Here is a 19,961-nt window from a genome sequence, read left to right on the forward strand (position 1 = left end):
TAAGTGAAACCCCTTTACTTCTTATTGTGGGGTGTCCCAGTGATTGTAACAATCAGTCAAGCTAGCTAGAGGCTGGACACCTGTGTGCGGTGACCATATGGGGGAGATTTGGGCTAGCTGTGGGTATTTGCAAAGTTTACTCTTTTTGCTTGTGTCTGGCTGTTTTTTTACCTGTATGATGGCGCAGGACTGTGCGCCATTTTGTCTTGGTTCACCAGGGCGCACATGCATTCAAAAGAGTGCAGTTAGCAGTTTGGTGGCCATGGCGCACACGGCTTCGCCGCACATGCGCAGTAGTAGCCTTTTATCCGGGCACACAAGGATTCGCGTCATACGCGAATACAGCCACACCCGTTCGGGACCACGCACGTGCGTACGCACAGAACGTTCCAGCGCACACCTAGCTTATTTAAGCTGTATAGGCCAAGCATGCAGTGCTTCCAGAAGGCAGCTGTGGGACACAGAGCAGGCTCTGCACAGACACTTGCAGTGGTTCATTTTTTCCTTACCCGGGTCACGTGAGTCACCAAGTGTTGCTTGGCAGGCTAAAGGTGCTTAGCTGGATTGTTACATAGGGGCTTGGCAAGCCCTATTAAAGGGTCTCCCTTCTGAGGTGTTTTAATACTACACCCAAGTACTCTCTTTTTGTGGCTAGTAAATGTCTTCAAAAAAGAGAAGCGGGACTAACACTACAGGGAAGGGCACACCGATGTCATCAATAGTTCCTGATGAACCTAGTCGTATCCCTAGTGTTGTATCCCCTGAAAGTCCAGAGGCTTCCGGGCAATCGGAGCCGCTGTGCCTATCTGATATTGTGCCTACAGTCAATGCTGCTGCTTCTCCCTTTATCACTAAGGATGAACTGTCCTCGGCCCTAGCCGGGTTAGAGCACAGGATTGCTGGCATGATTGCCTCCATCCCACAGGGTAGCAGGAAGCGTGACAGATCCCCCTCCCTGGAGCCTCCTAGTTTGGAGCAGAAATGGGTTGATGATGGGGAAGAGCTTAAAGCTCAGGACTCTGTGGAGGGCCCGGCAGATGAGTCTGCTTCCGAGCAATCTGGACAAGAAGATATCCAGTTGATGTCTGCCTCTCAGTCACAGAGGTTTTTGATCCTGACTCTGACTGAAATGGTTTGTTCTGCCTTTAAGTTGCCTCTTGCAGAGGTGACTGAGCCCCCCTGGTCCTCTTTGGGATCCCTGAGGCCTCTTCAGGCCGCATAGGCTTTTCCCCTGCACCCCCTGTTGGAACAGGCGGTGTATGGTGATTGGGAACATCCTGACAGGATTTTTTGTTCCTCCTAAGAGGTTTTCCCTTTTATATCCCATGGATGAAAACTGCTTTCTCCAGTGTCTCTGCGTCAAGGTGGTTCCACCGCCAACAGAGCGCCAGGGCCGAAAAAGGCCCTGAGTCCAAGTTTCTTCTAAACCCAGCACCAAGCCCCCCTTTTTGAGGGGACGCCCCCACTCCATCGGGTGGGGTGGAAAGGCTGCGTTTTTTTTTTGGAGAACAATAATTCAGGACAAGTGGGTCACCTCAATTCTATCTTGTGGTTACAAGCTAGAGTTGTGGGGGGGTTCCCCCTCAGAGGTTTTTAAGATCCAGCATTCCCTCGGATCCTCCAAAAAGAAACCTGTTGCTTCAAGCACTACATCATCTAGTACATCAAGGAGAGATTGTAGAGGTTCCGATATGGGTTCCGAAAGGGGTTTACAGTTCAAAAACCAAACGGGGACACAGGGCCCATTTTGGACCTAAGATCCCTGAACAAGTATCTACTGATACACTCCTTTCGGATGGAGTCTGTCCGCTCAGTAGTAGCCTCACTCCAGAGGGGAGACTTTCTAGGCTCCATCGATATAAAAGACGCGTATTTACACATACCTATCTTTTAGCCTCATCAGAGGTTTCTACGTTTTGCAGTAGAGGATCGTCAGTTTCAGTTTGTGGCTCAACCCTTCGGGCTGGCTACAGTTCCCCGGGTGTTTACAAAGGTCCTAGCACCAGTACTGGGACTTTTAAGGGCCCAAGAGATCCTGGTGCTCTGGTATCTGGATGACCTCCTACTCGGAGATCACTCATTACAGGCTCTAGAACAGAGCATAATATGTACAGTGCGGTATTTGAAAAGCTTAGGCTGGATCATAAATATCGAAAACTCAGCCTTGAAACAAGCTCAAAACTCTAAAGTAGTTAGGTCTGATCCTAAATACGGTTCAAGCAAGAATATTCTTGCCACCCGTAAGGATCTGTGCCCTGAAGGTTCAGGTGCATCAGATATGGGGCACAAGACAACCCTCACTTCGGCTCTGTATGAGTCTTCTGGGGAGGAGACTCCGGCGCCGGCTGGATCTACACAACACAAGCAGGCTGGCAGCCAATGACTGGTCCGGAGCAGCCGAGGTGAGCATCGCATTGGATGATTGGGCTGGGGTGGGGGGACGTCAGATGATAAATGTCAGAGACACAGAGAGCAGCCAGCGGACTGCGATGTTGCGGCGGACAATCTGACACTAACACTTTTAAAACTTTGCGGGAACCAGTGACACTATTACAGTGATCAGTGCTAAAAATATACACTGTCACTGTACTAATGATGCTGGCTGGGAAAGGGTTAAACATCTAGGGAGATCAAAGGGTTAAATGTGTGCCTAAGCAGTGTTTTGGTGTACTGTGTATGCTGCTTTTACTAGGGGATGTGCTGGATTTTATTCCCTGCTTTTCAGGAGGCTCAGCAACACGTGGGCATTGCCTGGGGAGGTTTTCATGCAAATTCAGTCTGCCTAGGAACACCAACTCCTCCAGACTAACCAATCACTCGTCAAGGCATATTTGCATAATTCCTCCCACTGCTTGCATCGGTGCTGAGGGCCCTTGAGAGGAGTACTGAGGCAGAGTGCTGTGATAGGAAGCTATGTACAGCACCCTGCCAGCCCCTCCCACCAATCATGATCTGCCTGCATTGAATACAGAAGCACAGAGACCCAGTGATGACATCACTTAGTCTCAAATAGTATGTGTAATAAAAGTGGAAAAGTTTTTTTTTTTTTTTTTTAAAGTTCTTTAGTATGTTGATGAGAATAGAAAGTTGGAACCAGGGAAGCCAAAATATAAGTAGATTAAACTTTATCTTTAATAAATGTACTGGAGATCTCCTGAAATCTTGTCGTATATCATGTGTTTCAGTTCTGGCCAAGAATTCTTCAGGAGCTTTCGGAACTGCGGGAGTTTTATGATCCTGACACTGTGCAGTTAATGAGCTGGATCAAGTAAGTAGTCGTCTCTGTCTCCTCTCTCTTAAATTACCCAAAGTGTTCTGATTTCCTCCCTCCCCCATCATATCTCCCCTCCCCCATCATATCTCCCCTCCGGGGTAATGAAACCGACCACTCAGAAGCCATATTTCCATTGTAGGTGCTAGAAAGTTAAAGCCGAGTTCTGGCCGAAATAAGACTTTTTTAAGATAAAAATACCCCTAGAATACTCATGCCTTGTGCAATGTCACAAACTATATACTATATATATATATATATATATACACACAAACTATATATACCAGTTTTCTATCTGTGCTGCATTGTTTTCTTACTATGTGAAGTTTCTGCACAGGGCGGCCATCTCCAGTGTGGGCATCTGAAGCCCCAGTGCCCTTCTTCCTGGATTCCGTGCATGCTGACTACCCAGCATACACCTGCCGATCTCGCGATTTTGGTCAGCTTGGCATGGCACAGCTTATATAAAATATAATACATATAGATATATGCAGGGCTTTTTTTTCTCAGAAAATAGGTGCAGGAACTCAACCACAACATCTCAAAAAAACCCCTCCCCACCCCACACAAACCTTCCAAACCGCATCAAATACTGAGTGTGGTCAGATTCCACTAAAAGTGGAAGGGGCAATAAATACCAGGAGTGCATTATGTACAGAGTGCAGAGTTTTTTTGGGGGGGGGGGGGGAGTCGTCCACAAGGTTTAGGAGGGTGTCTATGGGAATGTTTGACCATTCTTCCAGAAGCGCATTTGTGAGGTCAGGCACTGATGTTGGACAAGAAGGCCTGGCTCGCAGCCTGCGCTCTAATTTATCCCAAAGGTGTTCTACCGGGTTGAGGTCAGGATTCTGTGCAGGCCAGTCATGTTGGAACAGGAAGGGGCCGTCCCCAAACTGTTCCCACCAAGCTGGGAGCATGAAATTGTCCAAAATGTCTTGGTATTCTCACGCCTTAAGAGTTCCCTTCACTACTAAGGGGCCAACCCCAGCCCCTGAAAAACAACCTCACATCATAATCCCCCCTCCACCAAATGATTCAGACCAGTGCACAAAGCAAGGTCCATAAAGACATGGATGAGTGAGTTTGGGGTGGAGGAACTTGACTGACCTGCACAGAGTCCTGACCTCAACCCGATAGAATACCTTTGGGATGAATTAGAGTGCAGACTGCGAGCCAGGCCTTGTCGTCCAACATTAGTCCCTGACCTCACAAATGCACTTCTGGAAGAATAGTCAAACATTCCCATAGACACACTCCTAAACCTTTTGGACGGCCTTCCCAGAAGAGTTGAAGCTGTTATAGCTGCAAAGGGCGGAGCCAAGTCAATATTGAACCCTACGGACTAAGACTGGGATGTCATTAAAGTTCATGTGTTTGTAAAGACAGGCGTCCCAATATTTTTGGTAATATAGTGTATGTGTGTATATCTGTATTTAACCCCTTGATTGCCCCTAGATGTTAACTCCTTCCCAGCCAGTGTCATTAGTACAGTGACAGTGTATAGTATTAGCACTCATCAGTGTATTAGCGTCACTGGTGATGTTTGTGTCAGTTAGTGACCCTCCCAGATAATGTCAATATGGAACCCTACGGACTAAGACTGGGACCCCATTAAAGTTCATGTGCGTGTAAAGGCAGGCGTCCCAATACTTTTGGTAATATAGTGTATTCCTTGCACAAGGCTCTGTAGGAGAACGGCCCGCATTGCCCCACAGCCACAAGACTCGATCGTTCGTTCTCCAGCTGTCGCTTTCCCCTAGGTATGTGAATTTTATTGGCATCTACGGGGCTTCACAGATAAATGATCATGGAGGCTCGTCGTGTCCCCTAAAAACCATCCACCTATATTGTTTTTTTCCGTGCCTGAGACGAGGGCGCCGCCGTTGGCGTACTTTTCCCTCGGCCCCCGCGAGCTCTTTGCGGAGTTGAAGAATGGCACCACATCTGCTTAATGCTAATCCACAGGCCGCTCGCCAGAGGATGAAGCGTCCTTGAAAACGTGAAAAAGCCGCTGTCGGCGATTTTCTGAAATAACTATTGATGTTTTTTTATGATAAACGGCTCCGGTGACAAGATGTTTAAGACCATCATCATATTTAAAGCTGGCTAATACCTCCTGCATTCTGTCCTCTGGAGAGCCGTTTATGTTGGAGTGGATGTAACCCGTATAAAACTGTAATATGTATTCTATATCATCCGCGTCCCGGAGAGAAGTGCTGAGGCGGCAGAACACGAGGCGCTACCTTTTTCCTCCAATGTAAATCTGCACAGGAAACCTACAGATATTTGTCTTTCAAACGATCAGAGCCGGGCACGCAATGACAGATGTCTGGACAGGAGCCAGACGTGTTTATAATACCAGGAGGAGATTTATGAGCCAAGCGTTGATATTGTGAGGCTGGGCGCTCCGCGGGTGACACTGACAAAGACACGCGGCTTCTTTAGAAGACATCTCTAGTCTTTATCAGGAGCTTTTTTTTTTTTTTAGGTAAACGGCTGGGAGAAAGTTTGTGAAACCCGACGGGGGAAAAAGTCATTAGAATTAAGGCTTTAAGGCTCCGGGCATTGCCCACATTTTCCTTTTCATCACCCACACCTCCCAACATATTGAGATGGGAATGAGGGACACCTACTGGCAAATGTATGTAGGCGTAGGACACACCCCCCTGCCACACCCCCTTAAAGGAGAATTAACCAAAAAAAGGTCCGCAAGGGCTTTTTTTTTACCACTACTATTCCTTTATATCGGTTTTTAAAATTTACAAATGCAGCAATTTAGAATTTGGATGAAAGGTTTAGCACTGGGAAACACTTTTTGAAAGATAAAAAGTGCATTTTATATACAACTATATAGATCAGACCAAAATGAGGGGAAAAGAGGGACATTGCTCCAAATCAGGGACAGTTGGGAATTATGATCATGTCCAGCATTATTAATATTACAGGGAGTTAAGGAGTCCAGCAGGTAAGTGGGATAGGTGACGTTCAGTAGTCCAGTAGTAGAATGGGACAGAGAGGGGCCGGGATAGGTGGAGTTCAGTAGTAGAGTGGGACAGAGAGGGGCTGAGGCAGATGTAGCTCAGCAGGTAAGTGGGATAAAGAGGGGCCGGTGTACATGGAGTTCTGTAGTCCAACAGTAGAATGGGACTAAGAGGGGCCGGGATAGGTGACATTCAGTAGTCCAGTAGTACAGTGGGACAAAGAGGGGCTGGGATAGAGGGAGTTCAGTAGTCCAGCAGTAGAGTGGGATAGAGAGGGGCTGGGATAGAGGGAGTTCAGTAGTCCAGCAGTACGGTGGGATAGAGAGGGGCTGGGATAGGTGGAGTTCAGTAGTCTAGCAGTACAGTGGGTCAGAGATGGGCTGGGATAGGTGGAGTTCAGTAGTCCAGCAGTAGAGTGGGATAGAGAGGGGCTGGGATAGAGGGAGTTCAGTAGTCCAGCAGTACAGTGGGTCAGAGATGGGCTGGGATAGGTGGAGTTCAGTAGTCCAGCAGTAGAGTGGGATAGAGAGGGGCTGGGATAGAGGGAGTTCAGTAGTCCAGCAGTACGGTGGGTCTGAGGGGGGCTTTGATGTACATGGAGTTCTGTAACCCTTTTAGAAAAATGCTGCGCTACCCTTAAAGCAATATACCGTAATGTATACAATAAAAGGGTGCAATAGTGCTGTGAAACAAATCTTGAATCCACTGAATATAAATATCTAATTTTCACCAAGAGAAAAGGGTGACAGGGGAGGGAGCTCCAGTACACAGCCTGTGATTGACAGCCTTAGCTCTGTTCCTGTGTGCTGTGTGAAGGGGGGTGGGGGGTGTTGTGTCCCTTTCCTCCAATCCAGAGGCTGCGCTCTGTAGTGTGTAACTTCAGCTCTCTGTCTCCTGCTTTCAGAAAGCTCAGACAAGCTTTATAAACTCTGGACTTTGATGATTTAAGCTTTTATATTATTTGGTATTATTTGATATTATGTGGGGTCCACATTTGGAGGTGAGCAGATGTATTTTGCTGGGTGCCTGGAGACACATCCTGATATTTTGGGAAGTTTATAGAAATCTTCACATAGGTTACAATGGTGATGGACTATTGATCATCGGAAGTTTGGACTTTTATTTATTTTTGTTCTTTTTTTTTAATCATTCTTTATTTATTTTGTTTGCACTACATCACTTTTGTCTCTGGGCATTGATGCATTTCTAGTAATGATCCTTTGTTTCCTTTTTAAGGTCAAACACCCCGAAAAATGCTGTATTTGCAGGCAGTATGCAGCTTCTGGCTGGGGTGAAGCTTTGCACTGGGAGGGTGCTGACCAATCACCCTCATTATGAGGACAAGACCCTCAGGGACAGGACCAAACAGGTGGGTTCACCAATGGGGGGGGGTTAGTGGATCATTGTGCTGCGGATGTGTCATTCTTCACATTTTAGGATTGTTAAAAGGAAAGCATAATGTATTCTCACCGAGTGCTTATTTTGAGTGTGACCTAATACCAAAAGATTGGGGTGCCGCTCAACCGCTACCTGGGATCCACTGAAAGACAGGGTACTGGTGCATCCTTATACTGCTCCAGAAGGCTAATTATTGTAGATATCCCTGCTCTCGCGATCAGCCCATGTAAAAGTGGCCTCAGCTTGCATGTTTCTGCCAAAACCACTCCCCTTCTGACATGTTTCACCCTGCCAACTTGCATGTCTCTGTAAAAACCACTCCCCTTCTGACATGTTTCACCCTGCCGGGGCTTAGTCATAGGGTCTATGACAAAGCTTCATTAAGTGGGACGAAACACGTCAGAGGGGGTGCATGGTTTTGGCAGAGACATGCAGGCTGAGGCCCCCTTTTTACATGGGCTGATCAGGAGTGTGGCAATCCTTGTATTTACACTTATTTTGAGTGGTTATTATAGTGTTGACTTTTATAAAAAGAGGGGGGAATTGTGGGACTTTATATGAGGCCAGGGCATCCGCCGTAGATAGCCCCCATCCCTATTGAATTAATAAAGAAAAGGAATTTGGGACTTTATATGAAGCATGCGGCCGAATTAAGCAACATGAACAGAGAATGGCTGGTGGGTGTACAAAGATAAAGATAAATAACCCAATCACATAGTGTTATGGCATGTACATAGTGACATAACATGAACCAGTATCATGATTATATGACCATTTATTGGATATAGCAATCATATAGTAATAAAAGTAACATAGGTAACATGAATGGTACATGACATTAACAACATGATGTCAAAAGAGAGGGAGGCCACCAGATATAAATTTCTATGTTCACGTATTTATAATAAGTTCATAAAATACTTGGTAAAAGCCAGTATAAAACAGTAGTATAATAAACATGTTGTGGAATATCACTCTTGGATAAAATTGATATTAAGGGCATCTCTATAGCTCGACGCGTTTCATGGATACCTCCAATCTTCAGGAGCAGATGCAATAATCTATAAACATAACATAAGGTAAGTTGGTGGAACTGGCCAATTTAACAAGAGGGAAATTGCAACATACAGGGGCTTGAGAGGCAGAGAGAGCAGAAGTATTAATGAATAACAACTATGTTATGGATATATCACCCATAGACAACTTACAATTGAGCTGTGATTGCATGCGACAGTGCAATGGGCCAGGACCCACTGGGGAACAGTCATCCTCCCGGGAGCTGAGGCGGCACAACTTTTATGTATCATATTTGCATCCTTGCTGTTCCATATTGTAGTTAATTAATAATATATAAAGATATGTGTATATGTGAGATATGTGTATAAGCTGCTAGAGGGAGCTTTGTACTTTACTGCAACCTTTCAGCCTGAGTGATTTTCTTGGGTTTAGGTTGAAGGTAAGAGTTACGTTTTTAGTGAATCGGTTTCAGGTTTATAAGTTTCTATTACTATAATTATTATTATTGTTATAAGTTCCATAAATAACCATCCCCGCCGCCCCCTCCAAATAAATCTCCCTATTAAATTTGTCTATAATTGCCCATCATTTTTTTTTTTTTTTAATTATAGGGAAAATATCTGTTGATCTATTCAGTTACTCTCACTTTCTTCATTATGGTGGCAACGATCTGCATGAAGACTTGTCTAGCCTTTGCAGCGTTGCCACCACAGGTCACACACTCCCGGTTTCCTCAAAAGCATTTTCTGTTCTTTCCAGTTCCTAGCCACCCATGTCACAGGTAGGAGTTTTTGAAACAGTTGTTGGACGAATGTCACACACGTTTGTGCATGCGTAAAACATATTTTACCCGTGATTTCTCTAATAGATGAATTCCTTTGATCATCAGCTCCATCTAATGGCCAAAATGAGATATAGTTTATTGTTTGGTTTTTCAGAATACTATACTGCATTTTTGCCACTAGATGGAGCAGATGATATAGGAATTAATCAATTAGATAAATTACAGCCAAATTTGTTGGGCGTGCATGAATGTGTGTGACATTCGCCCAATTAATATTTTATAAATAGACACCATAGTACAGTGGCAAAAATTATGATTTGATCCCCTGCAGATTTTGGAAGTTTGCCCACTTACAAAGAAATGAAGGGTCTATCATTTTTATCATAGGTGTATTTTAAATGATAGAGACAGAATATCAACCAAAAATCCAGAAAAAACACATAATACAAAATCTTATAAACTGAGTTGCAGTTCAGTAAGTAAAATATGTATTTGATCTACCAACCAACAATAATTCTGGCTCCCACAGACTGGCTACAGTAGGTGCTCACGTGGTACACAGATTAGTCCTGTCAATGTAAGAAGGTCCTCCTAACGACAACTCGTTATGTGTATAAAAGACACCTGTCCACAGAATCTCTTTCTTCCATTCAAGCCTCACTATCATGGGTAAGACCAAAGAGCTGTCAAAGGACATCAGGGACAAGATTGTAGACCTGCACAAGGCTGGAATGGGCTACAAGACCATCAACAAGAAGCTTGGTGAGAAGGAGACAACTGTTGGAGCGATTATTAGCTAATGGAAGAAATACAAAATAACAATCAACCGCCCTCGGTCTGGAGCTCCATGCAAGATTTCACCTCATGGGGTGAGGATGATCATGAGAAAAGTGAGGGATCAGTTCAGGACTACACGGGAGGAGCTTGTGAATGACCTCAAGGCAGATGGGACCACAGTCACCAAACAAACCATTGGTAACACAATACACCGCCATGGATTGAAATCCTGCAGCACCTGCAAGATCCCCCTCCCCAAGAAGTCACATGTACAGGACCGTCTGAGGTTTGCCAATGAACATCTAAATGATTCAGAGAAGGATTAGGAGAAAGTGCTGTGGTCAGAGGAGACCAAAATTGAGCTCTTTGGCATTAACTCAACTCGCACTGTTTGGAGGAAGAAAAATGCTGACTATGACTCTAAGAACACCATCCCTACAGTCAAGCACAGAGGTGGAAACATTATACTTTGGGGGTGTCTCTCTGCTAAAGGTACAGAGACTTTGCCACATTGAGGGGAGAATGGACGGGGCCATGTATTGTAAAATCTTGGATGAGAACCTTCTTCCCTCAGCCAGAACACCGAAGATATGTCATGGATAGGTCTTCCAGCATGACAATGACCCAAAACATACCGCCAAGGAAACAAAAGTGTGGCTCCAGAAGAAGCACATTAAGATCATGGAGTGGCCTAGCCAGTCTCCAGACCTTAATCCTATAGAAAATGTATGGAGGGAGCTGAAACTTCAAGTTCCCAAGCGACAGCCAAGAAACTCCAAGGATTTAGAGAAGATCTATAAAGAAGAGTGGACCAAAACGTCTCACCAACAAGGGTTTCTCCACCAAGTACTAAGTGGTGTTTTGCTTGGGGATCAAATACTTATTTTACTCACTGAATTGCAACTCAATTTATAACATTTGTATTATGTGTTTTTTTTCTGGATTTTTGGTTGATATTCTGTCTCTATTATTTAAGATACACCTATGATAAAAAATTATAGGCCCTTCAATTCCTTGTAAGTGGGCAAGCTTACGAAATCTGCAGGGGTGAAATAATTATTTTCGCCACTATATTATGATAGTGAGGCTCCCTGCGGGAGTTGCCCGTGACTCGGGATGAGCTCGGGGGCTTGGATCCTTGTCTAAACCCACCTGAGTGAGTGCACCAGGAAGCCGTCACTTGTACTGGGCCAATTATCTGTGACAGGGCATTCCCTGCCCCACAGCTACATGTACAGTGCCTTGAAAAAGTATTCATACCCCGTGAAATTTTCCACATTTTGTCATGTTACAACCAAAAAGGTAAATGTATTTTATTGGGATTTTATGTGATAGACCAACACAAAGTGGCACATAATTGTGAAGTGGAAGGAAAATGATAAATGGTTTTCAAAATTTTTTACAAATAAATATCTGAAAAGTTTGGCGTACATTTGTATTCAGCCCCCTTTACTCTGATACCCCTAACTAAAATCTAGTGGAACCAATTGCCTTCAGAAGTCACCTAATTAGTAAATAGATTCCACCTGTGTGTAATTGATTCTCAGTATAAATACAGATGTTCTGTGAAGCCCTCAGAGGTTTGTATGGCACAACTGCAAACCTACCAAGACATGGCCGTCCACCTAAACTGACCGGCCGGGCAAGGAGAGCATTCATCAGAGAAGAGCCAAGAGATCCATGGTAACTCTGGAGGAGCTGCAGAGATCCACAGCTCAGGTGGGAGAATCTGTCCACAGGACAACTATTAGTCGTGTTCTCCACAAATCTGGTCTTTATGGAAGAGTGACAAGAAGAAAGACATTGGGGAAAGAAAGTCATAAGAAGTCCTGTTTGCAGTTTGTGAGAAGCCATGTGGAGGACACAGCAAACATGTGGAAGAAGGTGCTCTGGTCAGATAAGACCAAAATTGAAATTTTTGGCCTAAAAGCAAAACGCTATGTGTGGGGAAAAACTAACACTGCACATCACCCTGAACACACCATCCCCACCGTGAACATGGTGGTGGCAGCATTCTGCTGTGGGGATGCTTTTCTTCAGCAGGGACAGGGAAGCTGGTCAGAGTTGATGGGAAGATGGATGGAGCCAAATACAGGACAATCTTAGAAGAAAACCTGTTAGAGCCCTTGCACACTGGGGCGGGGGGCGGCGTCGGCGGTAAAACGCCGCTATTATTAGCGGCGTTTTACCGTCGGTATGCGGCCGCTAGCGGGGCGGTTTTACCCCCGCTAGCGGCCGAGAAAGGGTTGAATACCACCGCAAAGCGCCTCTGCAGAGGCGCTTTGCCGGCAGTATAGCCGCGCCGTCCCATTGATTTCAATGGGCAGGAGCGGTAAAGGAGCTGTATACACACCGCTCCTTCACCGCTCCGAAGATGCTGCTGGCAGGACTTTTTTTACTGTCCTGCCAGCGCATCGCTCCGGTGTGCAAGCCCTCGGGGCTTTCACACTGGAATGAAAGCAGCGGCACTTTCAGGGCGGTTTGCAGGCGCTATTATTAGCGCAATAGCGCCTGCAAACCGCCCCAGTGTGCAAGGGCTCTTAGAGTCTGCAAAAGACTTGAGACTGGGGCGGAGGTTCACCTTCCAGCAGGACAACGACCCTAAACATACATCCAGAGCTACAATGGAATGGTTTACATCAAAGCATATTCATGTGTTAGAACAGGGGTGGGAAACCTGGGGCCCTCCAGCTGTTGTGGAACTACATTTCCCATGAGGCATTGCAAGGCTGGCAGTTACAATTGCTCCCAGAGGCATGACTTGTAGTTGTGGAACAACTGGAGCGCCCCAGGTTGCCTACCCCAGTGTTAGAATGACCCAGTGAAAGTCCAGACCTAAATCCAATTGAGAATCTGTGGCAAGACCTGAAAATTGCTGCTCACAGACGCTCTCCATCCAATCTGACAGAGCTTGAGATATTTTGTAAAGAAGAATGGGCAAAAATGTCCCTCTCTAGATGTGCAAAGCTGGTAGAGACATCCCCAAAAAGACTTGCAGCTGTAATTGGAGAGAAAGGAGGTTCTACAAAGTATTGACTCCGGGGGGCGCCATACAAATGTACACCACAGTTTTCATATATTTATTTGTAAAAAATGGTGAAAACCATTTATCATTTTCCTTCCACTTCACAATTATGTGTTGGTCGATCACATAAAATCCCAATAAAATACATTTACGTTTTTTGGTTGTAACATAACAAAATGTGGAACATTTCAAGGGGTGTGAATACTTTTTCAAGGCACTGTATACAAGGAGCGTGTATATGTGCCGCTGTGGGGCAAGGAATGCCTTGGCTGTTTATGATAGGCCTGGTACAGTGACTTCTTCCTGGTGGGCTCACTCCAGAGTTTGGATTAGGATCCGCCCACCCAAGCTCATCCCTAGTCACAGGCAACCACTCTGGAGAGAGCAGTCCAAAGTACAATTACCAGTGTCTCCTCCAGGGGGCCTCACTGTCATAAGTGAGGCCCCCTGGAGGTTACTATTGGTTCTATTTATTAAATATTTATTGGATGAATGACACACATCCTTGCATGCCCAGCAAATCTGGCTGTAATGTATCAAATAGATTCATTCCTGTATCTTCTGCTCCATCTAGTGGCAAAAATGCAGAAGAGTTTTCTGAAATTTCTCAAGAAAATATATCTAATTTTGGTCACTAGATGATGAAGCTGATGATCATTAGAGCAGAGATGTCAAACTCCATTTCATTGCGGGCCGCATTAGCATTGTGGTTGCCCTCAAAGGGCCAATGTTGCATCTGTAAGACTAGATGTCCAGAGCGCCCCCCCTTACATGAGAAGTCAAGAGTCCCCCACCCTCCCTTATATCACAGTGCACCCTTCTTACCTTGTGCTGCAGCCGGGAAGCAGAAAGTGCAGGATCTGGAGGAGGACCAGAGGAGGGTGGGAGACAGCTGCTGAATGCTGAGACCAGGGGAGGCGGAGACAGCGGGGTGCTGCGGCTGCACAGAGAGGTGCGGGATCTGTAGGAGGAGTTCTGTCCTCTCTGCTGCTGAATGCTGAGACGAGGGGGGGGGGGATGATGAGGGAGGGGCAGAGATGAGCCTCTCCGTGGCTGCACAGAGAAGTGCAGGATCTGGTAGAGGAGTTCTGTCCTCTCTGCTGCCGAATGCTGAGATGGGGGGTTGAGGGGGGGTGATGAGGGAGGGGCAGAGATGAGCCTCTCCGTGGCTGCACAGAGAAGTACAGGATCTGGTAGAGGAGTTCTGTCCTCTTTGCTGCCGAAAGCTGAGATGGGGGGTGATGAGGGAGGGGCAGAGATAAGCTTCTCCGTGGCTGCACAGAGAAGTACAGGATCTGTAAGAGGAGTTCTGTCCTTTCGGCTGCCGAATGCTGAGACAGGGGGGGATGATGAGGGAGGGGCAGAGATGAGCCTCTCTGTGGCTGCACAGAGAAGTGCAGGATCTGTAAGAGGAGTTCTGTCTCCTCTGCTGCCGAATGCTGAGATAGGGGGTTGGGGGGGGGGGGTGATGAGTGAGGGGCAGAGATGAGCCTCTCTGTGGCTGCACAGAGAAGTGCAGGATCTGTAAGAGGAGTTCTGTCCTCTCTGCTGCCGAATGCTGAGATGAGGGAGGGATGATGAGGGAGGGGCAGCGATGAGCCTCTTCGTGACTGCATGGAGAAGTGCAGGATCTGTAAGAGGAGTTCTGTCCTCTCTGCTGCCGAATGCTGAGATGGGGGGGTGATGAGGGAGGGGCAGAGATGAGCCTCTCTCCGTGGCTGCACACAGAAGTACAGGATCTGGTAGAGGAGTTCTATCCTCTTCTCTGTTGCCGAATGCTGAGACAAGGTGGGGGTAGAGAGGAGAGATTTGAAGGCCACATGAAATGGCCGGGTGGGCTGAATTCGGCGGGCCTTGTGTTTGACACGCGTATTGGAGAAATTACAGCCAAAATATGTTGAGCATGCGCAAATGTGTGTGACAATCATGCAACAAATGTTTTATAAATAGATGCCTGTGTCTGTTTACTGAATCAGATAGGCGCTTTTCCTCCACTCCGCTCTGCACAACCTGGGGAGAAGGATGGAAATGAGCTGCAGAGTCCTCACCATGACACGTGATGAGCCACTGCTCCGTCCTATCCATGAAGTCCTTGGTGGTGTTTAGTTGATGCACTGTACACAGGTCCTGTTTGGCAGTCACCGTTTGTCCTTTTTTAGGTGTATCAGGTGTATGCAAAGAGAGCCCCGGAAGATGTACACGGCGTACTGAGGTCATTCGGCACAGACTACGTGATATTAGAGGACAGTATATGTTATGAGAGGAGACACGGGAGAGGATGTCGTCTACGAGATCTGCTGGATATCAACAATGACCATGTGAGAATACAGTCATTTTATGTCACTTGAATAAGTATTGTTAATTGAGACCTGTGGGCCCAGTGTGCATTGGGATTTGCTTTACTCAGGCACTAACTGACAATTTACACTTCACTTTACCAAAAGTATTGGGACGCCTGCCTTTACACACACACATGAACTTTAATGGCATCCCAGTCTTAGTCCATAGGGTTCAATATTGAGTTGGCCCCGCCCTTTGAAGCTATAACAGCTTCAACTCTTCTGGGAAGGCCGTCCACAAGGTTTAGGGAAGTGATGGTGAATCTTGGCACCCAAGATGTTTTGGAACTACATTTCCCATGATGCTCAACTACACTGCAGAGTGCATGAGCATCATGGGAAATGTAGTTCCAAAACATCTGGGGTGCCAAGGTTCGCCATCACTGGTTTAGTGTGTCTATGAGAGTGTTTGACCATTCATCCAGAAGCACATTTGTGAGGTCAAACACTCATGTTGGAGGAGAAGGCCTGGCTCCCAGTCTTCACTCTAATTCATCCCATTGGGTTGAGGTCAGGACTCTGTGCAGGCCAGTCAAGCTCCTCCACCCAAAACTCGCTCATCCATGTCTTTATGGACCTTGCTTTGTGCACTGGTCCAAATCATTTGGTGGAGGGGGGATTATGGTGTGGGGGTTGTTTTTTCAGGGGTTGGGCTTGGCCCCTTAGTTCCAGTGAAGGGAACTCTTAAGGCATCAGCATACCAAGACATTTTGGATAATTTCATGCTCCCAACTTTGTGGGAACAGTTTGGGGACGGCCCCTTCCTGTTCCAACATGACTGCCCACCAGTGCACAATACAAGGTCCATAAAGACGTGGATGAGCGAGTTTGGAGTGGAGGAACTTGACTGGCCTGCAGAGTCCTGACCTCAACCCAATAGAACACCTTTGTGATGAATTAGATGTACTGACCAGACTATAGGGAAACATTATGTTTGATGATGGAGAACATTAATAGGAATCATTTAAAGGTTAAAAAGATAAACTTATTTGTCAAATGTACCCTCTTACCTGTAAATTAAGGCCTGAGAGGGCAGAAACTATCATCTTTACCAACAATCACCCAACTGTAGGAGGTACAACATGCACATTAAACTGGAACCTTTCCCCTGTACTGTTCCCTAGTGGCAGAAATGTATATTTCTCTTGTTTGAAAACTGCATTAAGAAATAGTGTTACTTGAGTTGTATTCCAGGATTTCCTTGTCTTCAGCTGAGAGAATGTGCAATAATTGAAGACTTTACCTAAAGTCTCAGAAATCTTTCATTAAGGTCTTCATGTTCTATAGTTTGAATATCATGTCATGGATATATTATTTATCATTGTAAAATAACATACCGTATATACTCGAGTATAAGTCGAGTTTTTCAGCACATTTTTTTGTGCTGAAAGTGCCCCCCTCGACTTATACTCGAGCACTTTTCTGCAGCAAAAAATTTCATTTTCCGAACCGACTTTGGGGCCCCGTATCTCAGGGCCACTTTGTGCTAGGAACCCCAAATTTGGAACTGGGTCCACAACATATCCAAAGCTGGGGTTCCTAGCACCAAGTGGCCCCGAGATACGGGGCCCCAAAATTGGTTCCGAAAATTCTCTGCTGCAGAAAAGTGCTTGACATTTTCTGAACTGATTTTGGGGCCCCGTATCTCAGGGCCACTTGGTGCTAGAAACCCCAGCTTTGGATATTTTATGGTGCTAGTTCCACTTGGTTTGTACACCAAATGTGGGGTTCCTAGCACTAAGTGGCCCAGAGATACAGGGCCCCAAAGTCGGTCAACTGTGTCCATCTGCAGCAATGTCATTTCGGGACCCTTTGGGTTCAGAGACCCCAAATTTTGGCTGCAGCTAGGGGGCATCTAGGAACCCTTAACTACCGAGTTTGAAGTTCGGGGGACCTATGGCTGCAAATGGGCACAGTGAGGCTGCAAATGGGCATTGTTGACCCTCTTTTCCACTTACAGTAGCTGTGCATTTCTCACCCTAGGCTTATACTCCAGTCAATAAGTTTTCCCAGTTTTTTTGTGGTAAATTAGGGCCTCGACTTATACTCGGATCGACTTATACTCGAGTATATACGGTATTCTGCACTTCTTTTCTTTTTTTTTTTTTTTTTCAAATTTTTCTGGAAAGAAAAAACAAAAAACGGAAAGAAAACAGTTTTTTTCGAAATTTTTCAGTTTTCTTCAGGCTATCACATGATCCACATATTATGCCCCTGCTGGGTACATTGATCACATTACAGTATCCAATGCATGTTCGCCTATCCTAACCAAGACAGGCCATTTATTCAACTTTTAGCTTATAAGTATTAGCAAGAGGGTACCGTGTTGCCGATCACCAAATCCTTTTTTATTTTTTTTCTCTCTGTTTAACCAGACAATGGATGGTCCTGGGGAAAACGACCCTGATTTGAGGCCTTCTCCCTTCCCCCGCTTCTGCGATGAAATAAAGAAAGATTCTCTGGCCTACACAAAGTATTTCACCAGGGTCTTCAAGAACAGAACTTTCAATGTTTACAGATTGTCACGTAAAGCCCCTGTGAAGTAAGCGCAATCTGGCAGACGGGACAGTATTTTGTTGTTCTAGTGTATCTTATTGGTCAGCGCCGAATCCTCCGCGGAGTGGAAACGGGACTCTTCTTGCCTCCAGAGGTGTTCATTTCAACTTGGCCACAACGGTTGTTTTTCAGTTGTGACTTTCTAGTAGTGTTTTAATGGAAGGTAAGGTGATTTTTAGGCGAGTGGAGGATGAAGTTTGACAAGTGAACCGTCCAGTCACTTTTTTTTTTGTTACAATTATCCTTGTTTTACAAAAACTTAGGTCAAGTGACAGCTAAACAGCATTTCCCATAATGCTTTACTAGCTCCGGAGATAACGTTCTTCAGTAGTAACAACAGCAAGGCGCAGTAACCCCGCAGGCTGTTAGCTTTCAGCTTCTGAATATTGGCTTGCCTGATTTTGGGGTGGAAGTTTTGACTGAAGAAATTGTGGCCTAGGTACTTTTTACTGTGTGTGTTATATTCTTATCATGTGCAAATGAGGCTAAAAATAAGTTTATCAATTCCCAAAAGAGTACTAGTCACTTGCTGTCCCTTAACCTAGATATAACCCCATAAACCTAACCTTGAACAGAACTCCATAACCATAAAGAGGACCTGTGCGGTTGAAGGACTAGTTATCAGTATTGTCCGTGGTCTCCCTGCTGCTGATCTTTTCCCTATTACTGGCTTAAAGCGGAACTAAAACCTCCCATAGTTTTCAGCCAAGGAAGCTGCCATCTTGGCCTCTGTTTGATCTTCAACTGCCATGGTGCTGCACATGTGATCAGTTAGGACTCCAGCCATTTGATGGTTGAGAGTGCAAGCAATGTGACACACTACCAACATTAGTGTGTGCTGAAAATTGCCTCCAGTATTGCTCCTGTTTCTTCTTGCTGGAGGCGGCCATTTTACTGAATCCCAGAGCCCCTGAACAGCAGTAAATCAGAAAAGTGGAACTAAACCCATCAATTTAACGTTTTTTAACCACTTAAGCCCCGGACCATTTGGCTGCCCAAAGACCAGAGCACTTTTTGCGATTCGGCACTGTGTCGCTTTAACTGACAATTGCGTGGTCGTGCGACGTGGCTCTCAAACAAAATTGACGTCCTTTTTTTCCCACAAATAGAGCTTTCTTTTGGTGGTATTTGATCACCTCTGCGATTTTTATATTTTGCGCTATAAACAAAATAAGAGCGGCAATTTTGAAAAAAACGCATTTTTTACTTTTTGCTGTAATAAATATCCGCCAAAAATATATAAAAAAACATTTTTTTTCCTCAGTTTAGGCCGATATGTATTCTTCTACATATTTTTAGTAAAAAAAAAAAATCGCAATAAGCATTTATTGATTGGTTTGCGCAAAAGTTATAGCATTTACAAAATAGGGGATAGTTTTATGGCATTTTTAATAATAATTTTTTTTTTTACTAGTAATGGCGGCGATCAGCGATTTTTATTGTGACTGCGACATTATGGCGGACACATCGGACATTTTTGACACATTTTTGGGACCATTGTCATTTATACAGCAATCAGTGCTATAAAAATGCATTGATTCCTGTGTAAATGACATTGGCAGTGAAGGGGTTAACCACTAGGGGGGGGGGGGAGGGGGTAAATCAGTACTAGGGAGGTGTTTCTAACTGTAGGGGGGTTGGACTGTGTGTGTCACTACACTGATCTCTGCTCCCGATGACAGGGAGCAGAGTTCGAGTGACACTGTCACTAGGCAGAACGGGGAGATGCTGTTTACATCAGCCTCTCTCCGTTCCTGCTCTCCGTGAGACGATCGCGGGTATCCCCGCGGCGATCGCGTCCACGGGACTCGCG

General features: G+C 45.5%; 1 protein-coding gene across 1 annotated transcript in view; it reads left to right on the plus strand.

Moving 5' to 3' along the window:
- DPY19L3 (dpy-19 like C-mannosyltransferase 3) overlaps positions 1-19,115 on the plus strand; it is a 90,270-nt gene extending 71,155 nt beyond the window's left edge. Inside the window, 4 exon segments of the mRNA XM_073605829.1 lie at positions 3,186-3,268; positions 7,489-7,621; positions 15,413-15,571; positions 17,968-19,115. Coding sequence (XP_073461930.1) covers positions 3,186-3,268; positions 7,489-7,621; positions 15,413-15,571; positions 17,968-18,138 — 546 coding nt within the window. The 3' untranslated portion in view covers positions 18,139-19,115.
- The last annotated feature ends 846 nt before the right edge of the window (positions 19,116-19,961 follow it).

The sequence above is a fragment of the Aquarana catesbeiana genome, linkage group LG11, assembly GCF_042186555.1.
Source record: "Aquarana catesbeiana isolate 2022-GZ linkage group LG11, ASM4218655v1, whole genome shotgun sequence".
In the NCBI taxonomy this organism is placed as follows: domain Eukaryota; kingdom Metazoa; phylum Chordata; class Amphibia; order Anura; family Ranidae; genus Aquarana; species Aquarana catesbeiana.